The sequence below is a fragment of the Dromiciops gliroides genome, chromosome 2, assembly GCF_019393635.1.
Source record: "Dromiciops gliroides isolate mDroGli1 chromosome 2, mDroGli1.pri, whole genome shotgun sequence".
NCBI classification, from domain to species: Eukaryota; Metazoa; Chordata; class Mammalia; order Microbiotheria; family Microbiotheriidae; genus Dromiciops; species Dromiciops gliroides.
The window spans coordinates 627,873,932-627,897,264 of NC_057862.1; the positions used below are offsets into that span (position 1 = coordinate 627,873,932).

Genomic DNA, 23,333 nt, shown 5'->3' on the forward strand with positions numbered 1-23,333 from the left:
TCAATACTTGACATGGCTCAGAAGGGGAATAATGAGATTAACTGGGTTATTATGGAGTCAGGAGGGAGGAGTTTCTTATCCTATTCCTTATAATACCCATTTGTTACCACTTTCACTTGTGTGATATATAAATAATATCAAAATTATATGCAAAAGAATGGAAACAATGCATTCAAATGTAATTTTTTATATAAAAATCTTAGTGTTTCAAGGGAATTACTCCAAAATCAAACAGACCAGCCAGCATTTGAACTGAATCTCTTCTCCAACCTCCCAACAATTAACATTAACTCAGTATTATTTAGGACCTCTAATAAGGGGGAAGGTAAAGCCAGGTGTACAGTGCATAGGGAGATATCCTCACTTAGGAAGATCTGTGTTCAGGTTCCCCTTATGAGACAAATTGACTATGTGATCCTAGCTAAGTCCATTAATCTTTCACTGACTCAGGCATCTCTCTAGACCTAAAAATTGTAAGGGAACTACCTATATACATTTGTAGAGGACATTCTTCACCTAAAACTCCATTTAACAATAAGATCACAGGTCCTGTTCAAAATAATAAAGTAATAATGCTAAGAAAAATAATGGATTCACTATCCCATATCTATAATACACAATATGAAATATGATATATAACAGAGAATATAATATGCAACAGATTAAGAACATAGTATATTATATTACAATTGGTGAATCATTTCATATATATAAAATTTAGTTATCATAAAATGGTAAATTATAATATATTTTTATTATATGAAATAGTACACAAATATTTTCATGCCACTCTAAAGATTCAAGATGTATCAACACAGTGGAAAAAAAAAAACTCCCTCATTCTACTGTAATATTGTTTAAAGAGGGTAGCTCTCCTGCTATTACTCAATTTGATAATGACGGAATAACTAACTACTTCTAGGGGAAAAACAAATTGGTAAATGTTTCCCACAGAAACCATCAGAATAGAGAAAAAAAAAACACTTGGAAAACCTGCAGTCAGATTGTCATTGAAGTGCTATGCATTATTTGTAGCTTTTCAAAGGTTCTGCCTCTCTGATGATGGCAGAATAAGGAATATGATGACAGATCTCTTGGACTGAAGGCTCCCAGATGAGCCTCTTCCCTGCCTCTTCTCCTGCTGAGGTCTGAATCAAAAACCTGATGTTGTAAATCAACCCATGCTCAGGATGCCTGACCAAGAGGGCATGTTTCTTAGTGACGGAGATAAACAGCTATACCTTAGCACAGGAGAAAATATTGCATCCAGGGTGCTGGGGCATTCTGGGAATTAAGCAACCAATCCTATTACCAATGAGGAGACTCCAAAGATGGGAGCTGGGCAGCAAGGGGCCATGGTGGAGCTCGCTTCTGACAGGTAGAGTCACCGAAGGGCAATGATGATTTCAAAATTTATAGGAGGGCAGGGATGGCAGGAGACAAGAAATGTATTACTTATGCTCTTTTCCTATATATATGGGCCAAACTCAGGCCACTGTAATTTATTTCAAAGAAATAGAAAATGGTTATTAAAGAAACAACCAGAAATAAGAAATAAATGATACTGGAATATATCAGGAAAGGATTACAAAGACTACTGGAAATCTAATAGACCTTGGTCTGAGATTTTTAACTCCTTAGAGAGTGAGCGTTGAGCATAAGGGTATATACAATCTTCTTGTCCCAAAAGTAAATTGCATTTACTTGAAAGATATACCAAGTTAAAATCTTATCTCCATAGCTTCCTCTTTAAGTGCCCAGTCCTCTGTACCTAAGACCATGGCTAGAGAAATGTCCACACCAGAACTCCTCTTCTCCTTATGTGTTACTTCCTCTCCACCTCCACCAATTAAGAAAAGTGCCAGCCTTCACTGCCTCCTCTCTAGTCACCTCAATTTCTATAACCTCCCATACAACTGTCATATTATTCCATTGTATTTCTATTCCTCCATCCCCTCCCCTCTGCATGTGTGTTCTCTGTCTCTGTCTTTCCCCATCTCTGTATCTGTCTGTCTCTGTTTCTGTCTCTCTTTTTTTCTGTCTTTGTCTTTGTTTCTGTGTCTCTTAACAGTTTTGGAACCATAAACCATGAACAACTCAACTCTGCCATTGTCTCTCAATGGTTTATGTCAATCTATTCTCTCATGATCCCATTCTCTATCCCTGTAACTTGCCTAGCCCTGGTCACCACTTCCCTCTGTATGTTGTTTGCTCCATTAGAAAGTAAGCTCAAGGGCCCGCTAGGTGGCGCAGTGGATAGAACACCAGCCCTGGATTTAGGAGGACCTGAGTTCAAATCTGGCCTCAGACACTTAATGATTACTAGCTGCGTGACCCTGGGCAAGTCACTTAACCCCAATTGCCTCACCCCCCCCCAAAAAAAAAATAGAAAGTAAGCTCAATGAACCATCTTTGTTGTTATGTTTGTATACTTAGTACATACCCTAATTCTGGGCACATAAAAAGATAAAAAATTCATTAATTCATGCATTTATAAATAAATAAATAAATTATTAAAGTGTTTTCTCTTTGTTATTTTCAATATATCCTTTACATATCTTGTCTCTACATAGTTTCTTGCATGTTGCCTCCCCCTTAGATTGTGAACTTCTTGAGAGTAGGAACTATCTAGCTTTCTTTATATCCACAATATATAGTACAGTCGTAACATGTTAAACACCTATAGCTTAAAAAATGTTTATTGAATTAATAGGCACCTAATAGTTGTTTATTGACTAAGTGATTAAAACCATTTGTGACTCATTCATGAAATATACTATTACAACTGCTACTGCTACTAGATAATGTTTATATATCACTATTACCACGTGTTATGTATATGTGTGTGCGTCAGAGAGGAGACAGAGAGAGAAACAGAGAGAGAGAGAGAGACAGAGAGAAACAGAGAGAGAGACAGAGAGAGAGAGAGAAGCAAAGAAAGAAAGACAGAGGCAGAGAGAAAGAGAGACAGAAAGGGAGGGAGATGCCTTTGGAGAGCAATGAGTTTGGAGTTCAGTCTGCATCCAGCATTTACTACCTGTATGACCTTGGACTAGTCATTCATCCTACTGGGATTACTCTGTGCAAAGTGAGGGAATTGGACCAGGTAACCTTTTAAAATTTGTCATAGTAATAAATCTATAGTTGTATCATTTTATGAAAATTGTGGCATTATTTCTATCAACCAATGTGTAGGGATAGAATGGAAGTTGCTAATATAAAATGTTTGCATGTTAGAGAGACAGTGTGGTCTAAGAATAATTCACATTCTTATAGAACTTCAAGGCTTACTGGTTTTCTTCACAACTCCTATGCAAAGTAAATAGAAAGAATGGAGAAATAATGATAAATTGGAATCCAGGTTCTAGAACTTACTATCTCTGTGACCTTGGGCTAGTCATTTTTTTTTTTTGGTAGAGCAATGAGGATTAAGTGACTTGCCCAGGGTCACACAGCTAGTGTCAAATGTCTGAGGTCGGATTTGAACTCAGGTCCTCCTGAATCCAGGACTGGTACTTTATCCACTGTGCCACCTAGCTGCCCCCTAGTCATTTATTTTTTACCTCTGTGAACCTCATTTTTCATATCTTTACGTAAATGTGGTTCTAAACAACACTTATATTATCTACTTCAGAGGGTTCTCAATAGAATAGTAACTTATGGTTTAAAGTGTTAAATGTAATGTCACCTATAGATGAATATTTATTTTCTCTCTCCTTGTTATAGACATAATGAAAAATAATACTACTAGGTAACATTTACTTAGCACCTAAAAGTCTACAAAGCTGTTTACATAAAATATCTTATTTGATTCTCTCACCACCTTTTGATTTAGGTAAGGACTATTATTATTCCCATTTTAATGATAAGAAAATTGAGGATGAAAGATAAGTGACTAGACCAGGGAGATTCAGCTACTAAGTGTCTGAGGTGAGATTTGAAGTCAGGTTTTCTTGAATCCGGGTCCAGTGTTCTATTTACTATGCTACTTAAAATAATAATAATAATAAATAATAATAAGCAGATTACTAGTGAGGCCCAATTATTTTTCTTTCTGAAGGTCTGTATAAACATTTAATTATTCTATTAGATAGTAAGGACAGAGACTGTTTTTGCTTTTCCTTATATCTCTAGTGCTTGTTATAATGACTAAAAAATAGTGCATAATCAGGGGCAGCTAGATGGCGCAGTGGATAAAGCACTGTCCCTGGATTCAGGAGTTCCTGAGTTCAAATCCGGCCTCAGACACTTGACACTTACTAGTTGTGTGACCTTGGGCAAGTCACTTAACCCCCACTGCCCCACAAAAAAAAAATAGTGCATAATCAATGCTTCTTGACTGGCTGACTGATTCAATCTTATTTCACAGAAGTACAAGAAGAGATTCACATAGTAGGCTAGCCTGTATGTTATGGTAAATTTGGAGATTGGTCTATGGGGAAAATTTATTGGGTTAATTTTCTGGGATTGGAGTAAAAGGCTTTCACTTTAAAATCAGCTTCCAAATCAGCTGCCAAAATTAAGGCCTTAACCGAAGCCATACTGATAAGGGCATAGTATCCAAAGAGTGACAGTAACCTTCTTTCATTCTATAAATCCCATAACTGTAGTAAATACTTGATAGCTGGGGTGGAGAGGAATCTAAAGGAAGCATATCAGGCAATAAATTGTCACAAGCAACCAATGGATTACCAACTCCAAATAGGTAAACACCTCGACATTTCTCAGGATGCCCTTCTCTACTACTGTGTGAGAATTGGAGCTTTTTCAACAGCTATAAAACACACAATCCCAAATTATTATATTGGCCTGAATGTGAGTACAACCCTATCAAAGGCCATGGAAACTAGGCCCTCCTGGTGTTCTGGAGGTAAGTATAAGAGAGATAATTTCCCTGACTCCACAGAGGACGTCAAAGGATTTATCTGAAAGCTAAGGGTTTTAAAATGTCATTATACACTTCTCTTTAAGAAGTTTATGAGGCAAGGAAGGATGCCTGAATCTTGTGGAAGATGTGCATGCATATTATTGCTGAAAGTCTATTGCCCAAATAGGATTCATTCTTTGAGAAGGGAGGTTGACTGGATGATCTTTTACGGATTCAGTGGAAAATGGTGGTTTACTAGGATTCCTACATCATTAATGCTTTTGCCCATTGTGGCAATATTTTATATTAGCCATTATTTTGTATAGTGTGGTATAATAGAAAGGCTTTTCAGTTTGGACTCAAAGGATGCTTTAAATTTGGTATTTGTATAATCTTAGGCAAATTATACCCCCTCTATAAACTTTAGTGTCCTCTTCTATAAAATGAAAGGGTAGACCTAGATAACCTTTAAGAGCCTATTAGTTATATATCTACTAGCCTATAGTTGAGAGCATCAAATGTTCAGGTTCTTGAAGCTTTATTAAAGAACATCACATTTTCAGGATAGGATGATTCCTTAAGATCATCTAATCTCCCACAGTACATCCATGTTTAAACTGGAAGAGATCAAAAGCCAAAGTAAGTTTGTGCATGCCTTTGTTTCCATGGTAATATTTACCCGGTTCCCTACACAAGCAGTGGTCTCTGTATCCTCTTTGCCTATGAATGTCCTGCATATTTCTTAAAGTCCAATTCAGGATACCCTGCTTCCCCTTGTCAAAAGTGATCTCTGATCCCCTGCCTTGGACTTTGTCATTGTTTAGTAGTTTGTCAGTTATGTCTGACTCTTCATGACCCCGTTTGGGATTTTCTTGGCAAATACACTGGAGTGGTTTGCCATTTCCTTTTCTAGCTCATTTTACAAATGGGGAAACTGAGGCAAACAGGTTTAAGTGACTTGACCAGGGTCACATAGCCAGTGTCTGAGGATGGACTGGAATTCATGAATATGAGTCTTCCTGTCTCCAGGAAGCTGTCTCAGCTGTGCTACCTAGCTTGCCCTCTACTAGATCATGTCTCATATGTGGTTATATAACATCTTCTTGATGATGTCCAAAGAAGAGGTCCCTACCATCATTCTAAGTAGTCAGTCATTTTACTTTTGGACAGCTCCAATGGGTGGAGGGTGTTTTTTTCTTTTGAAGTTTCTTTTCTTGATGTAATTTGACTACTGTTTAAAAGGTAAATTTATGTAATAGGAACAAAGTCAGAGTGATTCTATACTTAGAAGGCTAGGTATTAAATGGCTCTTGGTTATGCCCAGTTGGGGAATAAAATTTTCAAACAATGGGCTAAGGGTGGTGCTCTCAGGCCTGCACTAGGAAAGATGCTTCCCTCCTTCCTAGTTCTGATCATGCCCTCATGCTGCAAAAGAGACACATAGCAACATAAGAATAGGGTCTACCACAGGAGTTTATGGAAAGTAAAATCACATTTGCCAAATGTATTTTTAACAGAATAAATTAAACATAGACGCACAAAGCATAGCTGGAGTAGGTAGGACCCACCCATTGCTCCTTTCTCAGCTGGCTGGTTTCTCTTGGTGCTCCTGCTAGTGGGTCAAGTTCCTCGCTACCAAAAAGCACACACACACACACACACACACACACACACACACACACACACCTCCCAGCTTATATCTTCAGATGTGGATTATTTCTCATTGTCTTATAGGAAGGAACTACAAATGTGGCAGGCAACAACTGCTGCCCTGGTTGCTGTGTGTGTTGACTGCCACCTTTCCCTTTTTTCTCCTTGTTCTCATAAAAACAAACAAACAAACAAACAAAACAAAACAAAAACAACCTCTGTAGCATATGTGAGGACATTCTGCCCCATCACCACATTATAGGGACTGATTTGTTCATTTTCTCTCTCTAAACTGAGAACCCCAAATCTCAGGTTTTATGACCAGCCTGCCCTTGCCAAGGGGTATGTTCACTGACATTGAGCCATCATTTGTCTCTTTTCAACTTCCATCTAGAGGGGTCTCCCCTCTGTAATGTGAAGGCCAAAATTTGATATACAGAGTGTATTAGGATGACTCGCCTTAATATTGGGGTCCTGGAAATATGAGGGACTCTTTTAGGTTTAATCTCCCCTTTGAACTTTCCTTTTTATATATTCCTCCCAGGCCAATAATAAAAGGAGTCTCTGAGCTTTAGTTCATAAGGATCAGATTTTATTACTTGGGAATTAATTAAACCAAAAAGGTGAAAGCAATTAAGGAAATAAGGAAGTAGAAATACGGATAGATAGTCTTAACTCTAAGCTTAGTCTATGCAATCCCAGAGTGTTCCCAATTAAGCTAGTTAAAAGGAATTTAGGATTTTCCTTAATTAAAACTCACCAAACCCCAGTCAGTATACAGTTACTTAGCAGTCTCCTGAAACAGAGCAAAACATGTGCCTCTGCCAGGTCCCTGAATGTCATCAGACTGCTTGCCAGGCCCAAAGAGCGCAAACTTTTGAACATGCCCCTCTTACTGGAAGTTCCCTCCCTTCTGGCCGTGTTCAGTTTTTTTTTCTTCCCCAAAAAGGGGAGGTCTAGCATTCAGTTTTTCCTCCCCCAAAAGGGGAGGTCCTTCAAAAGCTGCTCTGTAGCATGCACAATCTCAGTGTGAGCCAGGTGTGCCCCCCCACAAATGATTCAGCTAAAACTTTCAATATTAATCCTTACCACAAATAATTTTTACCCCAGTGACCATACTTAACAAAGTAGTCCCATCTCCAACCAGAAGCCATTCAAATTCTTGAAGAGGGGAGCAGCTAGGTGGCTCAGTGGATAAAGCACAGGCCCTGGATTCAGGAGCACCTGAGTTCAAATCCAACCTCAGACACTACCTGTGTGACCCTGGGCAAGTCACTTAACTCTCATTGCCTGGCCCAAAAATAAAATAAATAAACAAATGCTTGAACAAAGCTAACGTTGCCTGTAAGCCTTCTCTTCTCCAAGTTAAACATCTCTAGTTCCATCAACCAGTTTTCATACTGCACGCACCACCATCCTGACAGCCTTCCTGCCCGTGTTCTACGACTCATCAATGTCCTTTTTAAACCATCACTCCCAGAAATAGACACAGAACTTCAAATGAGATTTGGTGAGGGCAGAATGTATTAGGAAAATCATCTCCCTCTTCTTGGAGACTTTTCCTCCTCTTAACACAATCTAACAGCACATAAGCTGTTTTGGTTGCCACATCCTCACTACATATTCATATTGAGTTTGTGGTCAGCTAATACTCACATGTCTTTTTTTTTTCCAGAATAACTGGGGTCCTCTATTCGCCATGACATATGGCCTGACTGTACATACATTATTTGCTTAATAAATTATCTGTTCTATTTGTATTGCAGTGTTTGTTTTTTTCTTTAAGTGGCTTGCCCAAGGTCACTCTGTGACTAACAGCATCAGAAATGAACCCAGCTCTCCTGACGCTAATTCCTCTTTATATTATATCATGCTTCCCCCAAATCAATAATGCAATGGGTCTTAATCTACTAATGCAATGAAGGGTTTTGACTCTGAGACCCAACAGAGCTGAGGGGAGGGGTAATAGAAATTGTTTATATGAAGGCTCACCCTTTACTGGGAACTGCAGGGCCAGTTAACTGCCTTGCCACTGGACCCTTTGCACTTCCCATCAGAGCAAGGACTAATTTATGCCTGTCAAATTGTACCAAAGATCTGGCCTGACTGACCTGTGTGTCACCTGATAGGAATGGAAGGCCCATTTCACAGCTGGGACATTTGCAGTTGTTGTTGTTCATATTTGTCCTTCGTTCTCAAAGAGGACGGTGACATCAGGGATGATGTCATGACTTGCACGGAATTGGATTTAAATGAAGGAGGTCTGGACAAGGTCATCAACCTCACTCTCTCCTCAAGAGCCATTTGGGTCCAGTGGCAAGATATAGATCAGGATGACTGGAGATGGCCCTGGATGTTTAAGACAATTGGAGTTAAGTAACGTTCCCAGGGTCACATAACTAGTAAGTGTCTGAGGTGAAATTTGAACTCAGGTCCTCTTGATTCCAGGGTAAGTGCTCTACCTACTGTGCCACCTAGCTGCCCTCAATTTGCAGTAATGGTGCCCCAAGAGAAATACTGGATTTGGAGTCTGGAAGATGTGGTTCAAATTCTGCTTCAGTCACTTACTAACTGTGTGACTCTGACATAGTCACTTAACCTCTCTCACCTGCAGTTTCCTTATTTGTAAAATTGGGATAACAAGAGCACCTACTCCCTAGGGTTGTCATAAAGATGAAGTGAGATAAATTGTAAAAGTTTTGTAAATCTTAAACACCATTTAAACATTAGATGTTCTTACCATTATCAACATAATCATTATTATTATGCTTTAAAAAAATTTATGAATAGAGGCTCTGGGACACAGAGACTTGTCAAGAGTAACAATTCTAATAAGTGACTGAGTCTATATTTAATCCCAGTTCTTCAATTCTAAATGTAGTACCCTTTATAACATACTCATTTAGAGAAATAAAAATAAAAACAATTCAGATTTAATTAGGGTTTCCCTTACAAAGACACTAAAGGGGGAGGGGGAAAATATGAGTATTATTATCCCCATTTCACAGATGAAGAAATTGAGACTCAGAAACATTAAGCTTGACCAGGGTAACAGCTAGGAAATGACAAGGCTAGGACTAAAACTCAGTCTCTTCTTTCTTCCAGTCCAGTTTTTGTTTTTGTATTTGTTTTTTGTTTGTTTGTTTGTTTGCTTTGGTTTTTGGTTTTTGTTGGTTTTGTGTGTGTGTGTATGTATGTATGTATGTATGTATGTATGTGTTTTCTCATAATACCACTCTGTGTTTCATGCATTGGACAAATGATAATAACTACCCAGGGCTCCATATCCCTTTAAGATTTTCAAAGCACTTCCTTTATAATAAGCTTATGATATGATTTAAACTGAACAATTGCTATCTCCATTTTACAAATGTAAAAATGGAAGTTTGGAAATTTGGTGACTTGCTAATGTTCATATCTTTAAAGCTTATTGAGGCTCGGATTTGAGCCTTTATCTCTGGATTCCAAGTCAAGAAAACATCAATAGTTATGGAAACATGGCATTATTTCTTTAATATGGTATTGCTAACCTTACCTTCAAGTAATTCAATATAATTTCTATAATACAAACTATAATTTAATATCACTCAAAGCTCTGTCTTCCAGTTTGTTTTCTTTAAGAAATGCTATGTCACTTCAAATATGAAGTGAAAAACTGAAACTATTCTTCTAAACATTGTCTCAGTGAGAATGATTATTTCCTCTTGATAATTTCCTATTCACAATTATGATAATTAACTAAAATTTCTGTTATACTTAATAATTTTCAAAAATTTTTCCTCACAAGGACCCTAGGATTTGCAAATACTCACTTTAGGACAGCTTGATGGTATAATGGATAAAGGACTGGACCTAACATTAACAAAGCCTGACTTTAAATTCAGTCTTAGAGGCTTAGCAGCTGTGTGACATTAGGCAAGTCACTTAACCACTGTCTGCCTTTTTTTTTAATCCATTATTATCTTTACTTTCATGTCATATATTGGTTTTTGGAAGGCTATCCATGTAGATATTAGCTATTTCTTTTTAACTGTAGGCAAACCACTGTGAAAAATGGGGATAATAATAGCACCTTCCTCCCAGGGTTATTTTGAGATTAAAATGGGTTAATTCTTACAAAATACTTTGTAAAACTTAAATTCCTGGGGGTGGCTAGGTGGCGCAGTAGATAAAACACTGGCCCTGTATTCAGGAGGACCTGAATTCAAATCTGGCCTCAGACACTTGACACTTACTAGCTGTGTGACCCTGGGCAAGTCACTTAACCCCCATTGCCCTGCAAAAAAAAACAAAACAAAAAACCAAAAAAAACCCACCTTAAAGTACTATATAGTTGCCATTATCATTATTGTTATTGTTACTACTACTATTACTGGTACTACCACCACCACCATTACTACTACTACTACTACTACTACTACTACTACTAGCATGATGAAAACTACTTACTACTACCACTACCTCTTTTGTTGGTGGACAAACTGAATGGTAAGGTCATTGTCTAAATTCCCTCAGCAAATAAGTGACAGAATTAGGATTTGTACCTAGGTCTTCTAACTGTAACTTTTTGCACTTTGCGTAAAATTATATGCAGGGGCCTGATTACCTTTAACCTTCTAGGCTTGCTTCCTTTTCTCTATTTCACATATGTTACAATGATCTTGGGCAACTAAGTAGTACAGTGGATAGAGTTCTGGGCCTAGAGTTAGGAAGACCTGAGTAATCCTACCACAGATACTTACTAGCTGTATTACACTGGGCAAGTCACAACACTTTTTGACTCAGTTTCCTCACCTGTAAAATGATCTGGGGAAGAAATGGTAAGCCACTCAGTATCTTTGCCAAGAAAACCCAGAAAGGGATCATGAAGATTCTGAAATAAACTAAAAACACTGATCTCACAACAGAGAGTAGAGGCTGGAAGGGCAGGGGGCCAGGAAGATATGATAGCAACATTAAGAAAAAGAAAAAAAAACTGTAATCATGTTATTTTTTTAATCCATTATTATCTTTGCTTTCATGTCATATATTGGTTTTTGGAAGGCTATCCACGTAGATATTAGCTATTTCTTTTTAACTATAGGCAAAGCAATTTCAGTCACTACCAGTAACTAAACAGACTATCATTGCATTGGTCAAATAGCTAGGCATTCCCTATTTGGTGACTGGATTGAGATGCCTCCGGAGGTGAGAGTGAGGCTGGTGACTTTGCACAGCCCTACTTCACTTAAATCCAATTCACCACAAGTCATGTCATCACCTCCCTCTTGGACTCTTTGACATTGAAGGGCAAACAACAAAGTAGTCAGGATAACAGTTCACAGGTACTGAACACATCAACTAGTCAGCTATACAATTTTCTAACAAAAGAAACTCTTTAATAGTATATTAGCAAGTCTGTTTAAATGATTATAAAACAAATTTAAGGAAAGATTGTGTTCATGGGAGAATTTAGAGTAGATGATTATTACTTGGCCTAGGACTTCCTAGATAAGATCTGTGAGTGTTTTTGGCCCAACAAGTGCCTCACTCTTACCCACTTTATTATTCCTAGCATCCTTTTTCTTGGGCCTTCCCTTGGTGAGCTGACCTGGATGCTTCCTTCTGAATTCTATTCCTTCATGAATTGCCTTCTATCTTAGTACTCCACTGGTAATGCTGAGCGTCACCTGCTTCAGCAGGGATCTGGTATATTGCCTTACTGCTCCATGGCTGTCTTTGATCTTTACCTGCCTTATGTGTCACTATCCTACCTATAATGAATATTATTTCTTGGAGTACTGAAAAAAGAAAAAAAAAAGTTGCTTAGAAGTAGCAACTACATTTTCCCATCAAACTGCAACTGGTATCTCTCACTATGAAATTGAACGTTAGCTTGCTTTATTCTGTTTTAAATAAAATCGTTAACTTCCTTTCACATATGTTTTGTAGTAGGACAAAAAAAAACAAAACAAAAATGAAACAAACAAACAAAAAAATTACCCTTTCCCAGTGTCTTGGCTGGTAGGCACTAATTGCTCTGTTGCTACATCTAATTGCCCTAGAAAAAGATTTTTATTGTTATTCTCCTAATTCCAGGAGCCTAAGAGTCCCTGATCCTTCTTTGCATATTAGTGAACAACTCAACTCCATTCAATGACTTTGTCTCCTCTATCTTGTCTCAGTTAGTGGAAAGAGAAATGATAACATGAATCTCCAACAGCATGAATCTCATAATTATTTTTCTCCAGTCAGGAGTTACCCTGGCAACTAAATTTACCCACTTCAATTATCTTCCCTCCCTCCCCCCACATATACTTCTTTATCAATAACTAATCCAAACAGAAAAGGAGTTTTGACATTTCTAGCAGGTTTGTGTTTGTTTGTGTGTATGTTCAGCCTGGTTCTTAATGGGACTGTCCCATTATTTTCCTTTCCAAACATTTAAAATCTTATTAAATACAACTTCAGAGTTGAAAAAAAAGAACTCAGTAGTTATTTGGTGCAATTCTTACCTGAAACCACAATCAAACTGACAAGTAAATATTCAATCTCAAAAGACATCCAATAGTGGAGTATTTGAAGAACTGTGAGGCCACCCAGGGGCATGTTAATTGTTAGGAAGGTGTTCCTTATATTGAGCTCAAATCTACTACTATGTAACTTTCATGCATGTGTTCTAGTTTTGCCATTTAGCAAAGCAAAACCAAGTCTTTCCCTTTTTCATTTTAGTATAATCTAGTCCTCCAAATATTTGAAGCCAGTTAATTTTTCCCCTTTTTGTCATTTAAAGTTCCTCAGAATCTGGCTCCACACTTCTTCCCAAACTATGCATTAATCCCTTTCACAGACTCAAAGGTCTATACAAACTGGCTTTTTGGCTATCTGCATCCCATCTCCAGTCTCCACAGGGTTGCAAAGTTGTTGTTGTTGTTTTTCAGCTCAAGCCTCTATCTCAGAAAAATTGTCATATGCCTTAAGGGATCAGCTCAAGCACCACTCCTCACATAAGCAATTTGTGTATTTATGTTTGTTTTTTTTTGGCTGGGCAATGGGGGTTAAGTGACTTGCCCAGGGTCACACAGCTAGCAATTGTCAAGTGTCTGAGGCCGGATTTGAACCCTGGTCCTCCTGAATCCAGGGCCAGTGCTTTATCCACTGCGCCACCTAGCCGCCCCCAATTTGTGTATTTATGAAGCCATTAGTGCCTCCACCCTGAAATCCGTGCATTGATTTTTATGTTTTAAATAAAGGTGTATGCATCTACATCATTTCCCTTCATTGAATGCATGCTACTATGGGACAGAGTATGTTTTCTTTTTGTGTTTTGTTTTTAAATTTCTTGGGTCTATGGCAGTGCCTGGCACATAGAATTAAAGATATAAAGCTGGAGGTGACCTCATTTTGACTGATTAATTCACCCTAACCCTTCTCTGAATGTCATTTTAGAAACTATATACGACCCCAGTAAAGTGACTCCTAGTCCGTTTCTGTATATTATACTCATTCTACTCCTTATTTTTTTTTTGTTTTCATGAATGTCATGACCTACAAATTTGTAAATTCCTTAAAGAAATGGTAAGAGTAAAATTAATCTTTGAATTCCTTGTCACCTATCACTAAACGCTATACAAAGTAAATTCTTAATACATGGTTATAGAAATCAACTGAATAAAGCTTGTTAAATACAGGTGAAATCTTTTGAAATGATTGAGATTTCCCAGAATAAGAATAAATGTAATCATGGATTATATACTCCAAAGAGCACTTTATTTTGAATCGAGGGTTCAAATTTTGACTGCATAGTTAGATGTCAGACCTTGGGCAATTGAATTAACTCAGTTTTACAAATTGCTCCTTGAAAATCACTTTCTTCAACTATCAGATGAAGATAATGGTGTTTTTCTCATTTGCCTCACTAGTGGTAGGAGAAAGCACTTTTTATTTGCTACAAGGACTAAGAGCATAGCACTGTATTAGGCTCTCCAGATAGGAAGACATAACAAAAGCAACAAAATTCCCTTCTCTCAAGCAGTTTACATGCATATGCAGGCCCTTAAAAATCAACCATAGGGGCAGCTAGGTGGTGCAGTGGATAAAGCACTGGCCCTGGATTCAGGAGGACCTGAGTTCAAATCTGACCTCAGACACTTAACACTTACTAGCTTTGTGACCCTGGGCAAGTCACTTAACCCCAATTGCTTCACTAAAGAAAAAAAAAGTCAACCATAAATATGAGTTAGAGCATTTTTAAGAGGGAGCTAGCTGTAGTACAGTAGACAGAATGCCAGGTCTGGAGTCAGAAGAACATCTCCCTGAGTTCAAATCCAGCCTCAGGCATTTATTAGCACAAAAACTGTTGATCCACATTAATTGAGGGACTCTATTCACTGGGAGTTCTCTACACCCATAATTAACATCTCCCTCCCCATATATTAAGCTGAAATCTGATGCTTTTTAACCTCTTCATACTTTATCTTGTACAATTCTTGTTGTTGAATATGTTATCCTATGAAAGTGCCACACAAGATCTACTAGGTCTGGGCACCTTATACTCATTTCTTGTATCTCAAAGAGGTATCAATATAGCACTCTGGTTATCCATATATTGTCTTTCACTGTTCCTAAATGACCAACCCCTTCCCAGTCCAATCAATCAATCAATCAATCAATCAATTAATCTAAAAACATTTATTAAGTGGCTGTGATGGGCCAGGCACTGTGCTAATCTCAGGGGATACAAAAAAAAAAAAAAAGCAAAAGACAGTTGCTGGCCTTAAGGAGTTTACAATCAAATAGGGGAGACAACATTCACATGGAAAAATACAAAGCCTGCTATCTATAGGATAAATAGAAAATAATTAAAAGGGATTGGGATTGATTTACTTTAGAAAGTGAGATTTTAGATGAGACTTAAAGGAAGGCAGAGAAGGTCATCAGTCTGAGTAGAGGAAGGAAAAGCATTCCAGACGTGGCGGACAGCTAGAGATAATGTCTAAGAGTCAAGAAATGGAGTGGTTTTTCTGTGAAACAACCAGAAGGCCAATAAACTAGATCAAAGAATAAATGTTGAGAAGTAAAGTATAAAAAGACTGGAAAGGTAGGAAGTGGCTAGGTTATGAAGTGCTCTGAATGCCAAACAAACATTTTTGTATTTGCTCCTAGAGGCAAAAGGAAGCCACTGGAGTTTATTGAGTGTGTGGGCGGGGGGAGCGGGTGGGGGGACGTGATCACATCTATGCTTTAGGAAAATTATTTTAGTGGCTGATGGAGGATGGATTAGAGCGAAGAGAGACTTGAGGCAGGCAGACCACAGGCTATTGCCATGATCAAGGTGTGAAGTCTTAAGGACTGCACCAGGGTGGTGGTGATGTAGAAGGCAAAAAAAGGGGTTAACAGAAAAGCCTAAGACCCAAGCTCTAATTCAGATATGAACTCTAAGAGGGATTCAGACCCAGTAAGTGGATAACTTACAAGTCAAGATCCTAGGTTCTCTTACCCACAGAAATCAGTACTGATAACGGGATAACAATAATAAAATGACATGCTATAGAAATTTAGACAGGAAATAAAAGAAAAATGAAGATATTTTGAAACTAGCCATGGGAAACAGAAAGAGACATGCACAGAAAAGGCCAAATTTGTCCCCAGATTCACCTTATGACGTGTAAACCCCAAAAACACACCTCCACAGAAAAAAGTACCTGCCTCCGGGGTTGGCTTAGGAACCCAGGAGCTCTAAATTAGGATCGGCCCTCCCCTGTACCTTCCTAAAGTGGAGATTATTATAATGAGGCTGATAATCAATTTATCTATACTATAATTATAACTGTTTTTTCCTTCACTATTCAAAAAATAACTTTCCCCTTTTCCGGTTCTCTCCCTGTGTTCACTCACAGTATTGCAATAAAACTTGGGAAACTAAGTCACTGAGTCTTTTAATTCTTTTGGGACGACTCATGATCAATTTGACCCTAAATTCTATCCCACATTAGTGACAGTGTTAGAGGAGAGAAAGGTGTGTGTCTGGATGATGTGACAGAGGTAAAATTGACACGTTTGAGCAATAGCTTGAATATGAAGAATGAAAGATAGTGGGGAGGCCAGGATGACTGGTAGGTTGTGAGCCTGAGGAACTGCGGACATGGTATTGCCCTCTTTATTACTAAATAAAGAAAGGAGGAGGGGGAGTGTTTAGGGGGAAAGATAATGAGTTCTGTTTTGGACATGTTGAGTTTAAGATGTCTATTGGACATCCAGTTTGAGGTGTCAGAAAGGCAGTTGGAATTGTAAGATTGGAGGCCAGCAGAGAGATTGAGCAGGAAGGGTAGTCATCAGCATAGAGATGGTGATTAAATCTGAGAGCTGATGAGATCACCAAGTGAAGTAGTATAAAGGGAGAAGAGAAGAGAATCCAGGACAGAAACCCAAGGGACACCTACAATGAGAGGATTTGATCTGGAGGAGGATCCAGCAATGAAGATAGAGAAGGAGCAGTCAGAGAGGTAGGAGGAAAACTAGGAAAATTGTGCCTCCAAAACCTATAGAAAAGAGAATATGAAGCAGGAGAGAGTGATCAAAGGCTTCAGAGAATTTAAGGAGAATGAGGATTGAGATTAGGCCATTGAACTTGGCAATGAAGAGCTAGAATGCACCATAGACATCATCTAACGCAACACTCTAATTTTCAAGATAAAGAAACTCAGGCTCAAAGAGTAAATTTGCTCTTCCAAATTTGAACCCAAAGTGAATAGCATAGCTGATGTTTGAACTATGTCTTCTCACTACAAGTTCAATGTTCTTTCTACTATTCCATGCTGAAAAATGTTACAACTTGCTTGGGTCTACACTGCATCTTTCCCTTGTCCTTTGAGATGTATGTATTAGTGAAAGAAAATATTCATACAAATTTAAGTACATTGAAGGATTAAGATTCTGAGAACCTAGAAACAATCACATTCCTTCTTAAATTTATTACAGGGGGCAACTAGGTGGTGCAGTGGATAAAGCACTGGCCTTTGATTCAGGAGTACCCGAGTTCAAATCCAGCCTCAGACACTTGACACTTGACTAGCTGTGTGACTCTGGGCAAGTCACTTAACCCTCATTGCCCTGCAAAAATTAAAAAAAAAAAAAGAAATTTATTACAACATGAAAGCTCTGCTAGAGAAGAACCTGCTAAATGGAGCAAAAAAAATAACAAGACTCATAACACTTTTGCAAGTGGAGCCTTCATCCTCTAAAATCACATCCTAAGTAAGAGTTCCAAAGAAATACACATTCTATTCAAAACTACTTCAATTTTCATTTGATAACATATATGTATGTGTGTATATATGTATATGTATGTGTATGTTTGTGTGTATATAATATAATATTATATATATACGATCTTAAAAGCCTTTATAAAGTTTTTACTATGTGCTAAATATTGTGCTAAAGGCTCAAATATAGCATATATAGGGAATGTATGGAAAGTAGCCTAGGAAGCCACAAGTAATATTCTAATTATATTCTAATATGAGAGGTAATACATAAGGAAGTAATGGTTATAAAGAATACATTGAGTTGGAAAATTATGGGGATGGTGAGTAAGGCTATAGGGGACTATACTGTCACATCCTTCCTAGAAACAATGAAAGAGTTGATATGTTTATGATTCCAGAACTAATTGTAAAGGATAGCAGGTACATGGGGCATGGGGACGCATGGAGAGCTTACGTGAAGATAACCAGGGAATGAAGTGAAACATCTAGAGCCAGGGCCAGATATAGAGGGTAACAGAGGCAACTACTCATTGCAACAGCAGGTCCCAGGTTTGACTTCCAGGCATGAATGGATTAGGTCTTCTAAGGTTTGGTTTTATTCAAGAGGATATCAATTTCTTCCTCAGAAACAGGTTGGCTCCTTGACAAACTTCATCACTGAACCCAGATGGAGAGACAGGAGGGAGTCTGGGGCCCATCCATTCAATGGGCCAGCTGCTGCTCCTCTGAGATAGTTGTCATTCCTAAATTCTAGACTCACCTCTTCATTTCTGGTATTGTAGAACTTCTGTTAAGAAAGGACTTAGGCTGTCCCTGGCAGCATTTAGGGCAGAAATATGCTATTTTTCCTCTCCTTAGATAGTTTAAGCTAATCTACCATTACTTATGAAAAGCTGTAGATGAACTGATAGAAACTATAATAATCCAATGTCAAAACCCTGACTGTATTTGGCTTATTAAGCTATTATGTATGCAGTTGTTACAAATGAAATATCTCTTTTCATTTATTGCTCTCAAAATGTAATTTTTAATTAAAAACATATATTAAGCTAGCATTTGAATTAGAGATTTGATGGGGGACTAGCTGTTATCATTTGATAATCAATAACCTAGAAAATTATGGATCATTTCAAAGTGGAAACTGCTTCATAAAGGCATATTTCCCAAGGGAAAAATGGGGAAGTCATGCCTCCTTGTCACAGCACATATTTTTTCCCCTGAAAGCATTATTAAAAATACAAGATGTTACTAGTATCTCCATGTGTGTTACAGAAAAGACTCATTGCATCTCCAAGGTAGCCTGGACAGTAGGGAATGTAATGTGGCAGATGCTCTGATAAGCATATATTTCTTATTGAATGACAAAGTAAATATTTGCATAAAAGATGAATACGTTTTTGTCAAAGTGTAAAATACTTTCTGTCCTGGAGCTACAATAATTCAGTCTTTTTTTTTTCTTTCTTTCCTCCCCCCTCCCCCACTTACAGTTTCCCCCTGAATATGTATGTCCTCCAGATAAAGCAAGGTTAAATTGCTGCCTTTTTTTGAGCCTGACAGACAGTTTGGGAGCTGTGAATTACACTGGCTAGTTGGAAAATTCAGCTTTGCACACAAATTAACTCATTGTGCATAAGGAGGAAAACATAATCTATCTGAGACAATATAGGAAACCAAGATAATAAATAACAGCCTATGAATCACTTCTCTCCTTCATACTTGCTCTATGGAGTCATATTGCATTTAATTTGATGCCAAACTGAAATTTTGGGGCTATGCTATTTAAATGACACTATTACATTTTCCCCCTCTCTTTATTTCTTGGTTGAGACTATGGATTAAATGAGAACAATTGGGGAAATGGGGATGTTGCTTCCTTCTTTCTTTCTCTCTTCCACCCACCCAATCCAGCCTCCATTCATTTGGTGAAACATTCAAAGGGGACAGAGAGGGTTTATACATAATCAGTACATCTCCCGATTTTTATATGTGTAATTTAGGTGAGGAAAGAAAGGAAAATGTAATACAAATTAAAGTCACTGAGGAGTACGAAGTCTGTATTTGTTCACATCTCAGCACTCTCAGTGACCTTGAAGGAGTGACTGTGTAGCCTTCTAATCAACTGGATAAGGAATACCCACAGAGTTTCCTTCTCTTAGTTGTTGTCTTCTCTACTGTTTGTCATTACCCCTTCATAAGTGTGTGTATGCATATACACACATATATAACATATATATGGCAAATATACACACGCACGCACACACACACACACACACAATATACTCTTCTTTAGGACTGAGAATGGGTCGAGGAAATCCAGTCTAACTTTCCTGTCCAACACACAGTTCCCCAAGTGATTATTTATGCACTTTAAGAGAATGATCTACTGAATAGTTCATTTATCTCTCTGTGATATGATCTTATGATCATAGCTCTTGAGCTCCAAAGGTCTTCCCATGGCCATCTAATCCAACTTCCTCATTTTATAAATGAAAAAGAACAAACTAGGCTCAAAGAGCTTAAGCCACTAGCTTTAGGTTACAGGCCATAAGTGATAGAGGCAGGTTTTGAACCTCATGATAGTTATCATTTATATTGTATTTTAAGGTCTGTAAAACTCTGTACAAATAATATCTCATTTTATCCTCACAACAACCACAGGAGATAGGCTTTATTATTATCCCCATTTTACATATGAGGAAACTGAGGCAAACAGAAGTCAAGCTACTTCTTCTGGGTCATACAGTGAGGCGGTATTTGAACTCAGATCTTCCTGATTCCAAGACCACCATGTTATCCACAGTTCCACCTAGCTGAACAAGTTTCCTGATGGTAAATCAGTGGTCTTTTCATGTTTGTTAAGTACCCTGGGGTTGGGAGTGGAGGATAAAACAACTACCACAATATATTATTTCCAAGCAAATGGCCCCACTGTAATTGTCAAGTGGAGTTTTCTGAGTCCAAACTCATGATTTGCCAGCAGACTGGCCAATTCAGTTTCCATTTCCATGTGAAATCATTCACCATCAGTCTCAGCCACTTTGCTGGGAAGTGAGAAAGCAGTCAGGATTTTAAAACTGAAGTGAATAAATAAGACAGTCAAGCAGAATGCTGGTTACAGTTTTCTGGAGTCAGGTAATTAAATAGGGATTGGGCTTTTAAACTTGTATACAAAGCAACTGGTATTTGTGTTAGGCATGAGCTGCTCTCTATTACATGGTGTAACCTGTAAAATTCTTTGAAAATATATCCTTCCTTCTAGGTATTTTTTAATAGCAAAAAAAAATCTCTAAGACAATATTTGAAATCCACTCTCAAACACATCATTAGCCAACCCTTCACCCCTGGAGACCAGTGAGCAAGTTATAGATTTTCAGTGTTCTTTGGGAAGAAATCTATTTAGCTAGAGTACCTGTCCTGTCATAAAGGCGATTGGCAAAGGGAAAAAGACATGTACAAGTTCAGGGAGGGCCAGAGGGAGGGAGAATTAAGCTTCATATTTAGAAAACCCAAATGAAAGATTATTTCCCATTCTCAGAAGAATTCTCAAGTGAGAAAGTATAAACAAAGGGAATTTTTTAAAACAGACAAAACAATATCTACCCTGTGGCACCATTCCAGAAATGCTAACCAATCAGAATTATCCACCTAGAGATCAGAAGATTACTTAAGAGTCAAATAGAGAAATGAAAGAGGTTCCTCCTGAGGGGTTAGGCCCTGCTGTCTCATTCCTCCATTTTCTTATATTAAATTCTCTGGAACTGCCCAAAGAGGAGAAACAATCAAATTCTCTTTGCTTTTCTATTGTTTAAAACAAGTAAACAGAACAACAAAAATAACAAGTGAACTCAATCAGGCTGGATAAACATTTGCAACTCTTGCTCTTTCAAAGGGGGGGTGAAAACTGTCACAATAAGCATAATCTAGGGAGAAGGTACAGATTCCAACATCATTGTACCCTGTATGCAAATATACTTGGTATGCTCACCAAACAAACTTTCCAGTACTAACTTTAAAGAAGAAATACCTTATAGGACTGGAAGAGACATCAGGGTCACGGGCTGTCACCTGACCAATCACAGAGTTAATGGCAGCATTTTCATGGACTTCCAGAAGATAAGTAGGTGATGAGAAGACAGGAGGCTCATCAGCATCCTCCACTACGATTTTTACTGTAGCTGTATCCTTGAATGGTCCCCTGCTGCTGAAGCGAGGATCAATATGAACATTGGCTGCTTCTACCTTCAGTGTATAGGATTTTTTGGTCTCAAAGTCCAGGGGCTGTTAAGAATGACAAAGATGAATGTCTCTCACTAATGACCACAGAAGCAAGAACAAATGAATATAATGCTGATGGATGAAAGTTATGTGCATTTAAACACATTCAGTGAGCTTTAATGCAATCGCTTTCCATTCCCCAGGATCCAACCTGTAAATTTTATAGGCATTTATTGATATCTGTTTATTATACAGGCTCAGTGAAAGCAATCTCCTATTGTTTTGTTTTGTTTTCCTCTTTTCCAGGGAAATTCACAAAATATTCTTCGTCATGAATCGTACCATCAAAATTTCACTTTGGATCCGTAATAAAATTTTACTAGTGTTGATGTGACCTGCATACTAATCCCATATTTAATCGGTCCTCTGCTAGTAGGAGATAAGGAGGCATCGCACAGCATCTCTATCTGGGAAGAATATTTTATTATTTCTACAACAGTGTGTGAAATGGAAAGGGGCAGAAATAACCACTGTTTAGTCTAAAGAGACATTATAAAACAGAATTTAACACTAATCCCAATAAAAATGCATGTGTGCTTTAAAAAAAAAAATTATGCTTCCAAAGAATTCCTGCACCATTCATCAGGAGGCTAAATGAGGTTTATTTTTCTCAGAATTTCCTTGAAAGCATTCTATTCTGTGGTCTGTATTGCATAGACAGGTGTCCTTATGAAGTGATATATGTATGTGTATGTATGTTGGTGTGTTTGTGTTTATATCTACACACCCGAAGACAAGATAGAGGCTGGTATAAATAGATTATTGCTTATCTTTTCCCTATCCTTTTAGAAGCCACCTGAAGTTGCTTCATTGCATCATTACTGAAAAAATTTTGGTCATTCATATTTCATATCTTAAAAAATCATAGAATTATAGCTAATGAAGGCACTAGGTAAAAAAAAAAATGTTCCTTGAATAAATCCATCTTAGCAACTTGACACACATACACATCTGCATCTGCATCATCACAATGCCATTCTCTACATCTCATAATAATTTCAAATTTCAAGGACACAAATTTGGGATGCCTCAAAAAAGGTGGTTAGATTTGCATTACAATTTCTCATAAAAAATAGAACTTAAAATGTGCGAGGTGGGATAAAAATGGGAACACGAGCAGAAATTATCAAACTCTTTCAGAAAGTCTGTGAAAGCTTAAATATACATTCTTGCTAGGAAAAATTTGTGTTGATTTTTGTATTTGAAGTGTGCTCTAATGGGACTTTGCTCTTTTGCAAAATTTCCTAGTAAACAAGCCGAACACACTCACTTTCTTGTCTTTTCTGAAAATACTA

General features: G+C 37.8%; 1 protein-coding gene across 1 annotated transcript in view; it reads right to left on the bottom strand.

Annotated features, from left to right (window-relative positions):
• The window catches only part of CDH8 (cadherin 8), a 526,134-nt gene that overhangs the window by 204,247 nt on the left and 298,554 nt on the right, over positions 1-23,333 (bottom strand). Inside the window, 1 exon segment of the mRNA XM_043985317.1 lies at positions 21,788-22,041. Coding sequence (XP_043841252.1) covers positions 21,788-22,041 — 254 coding nt within the window.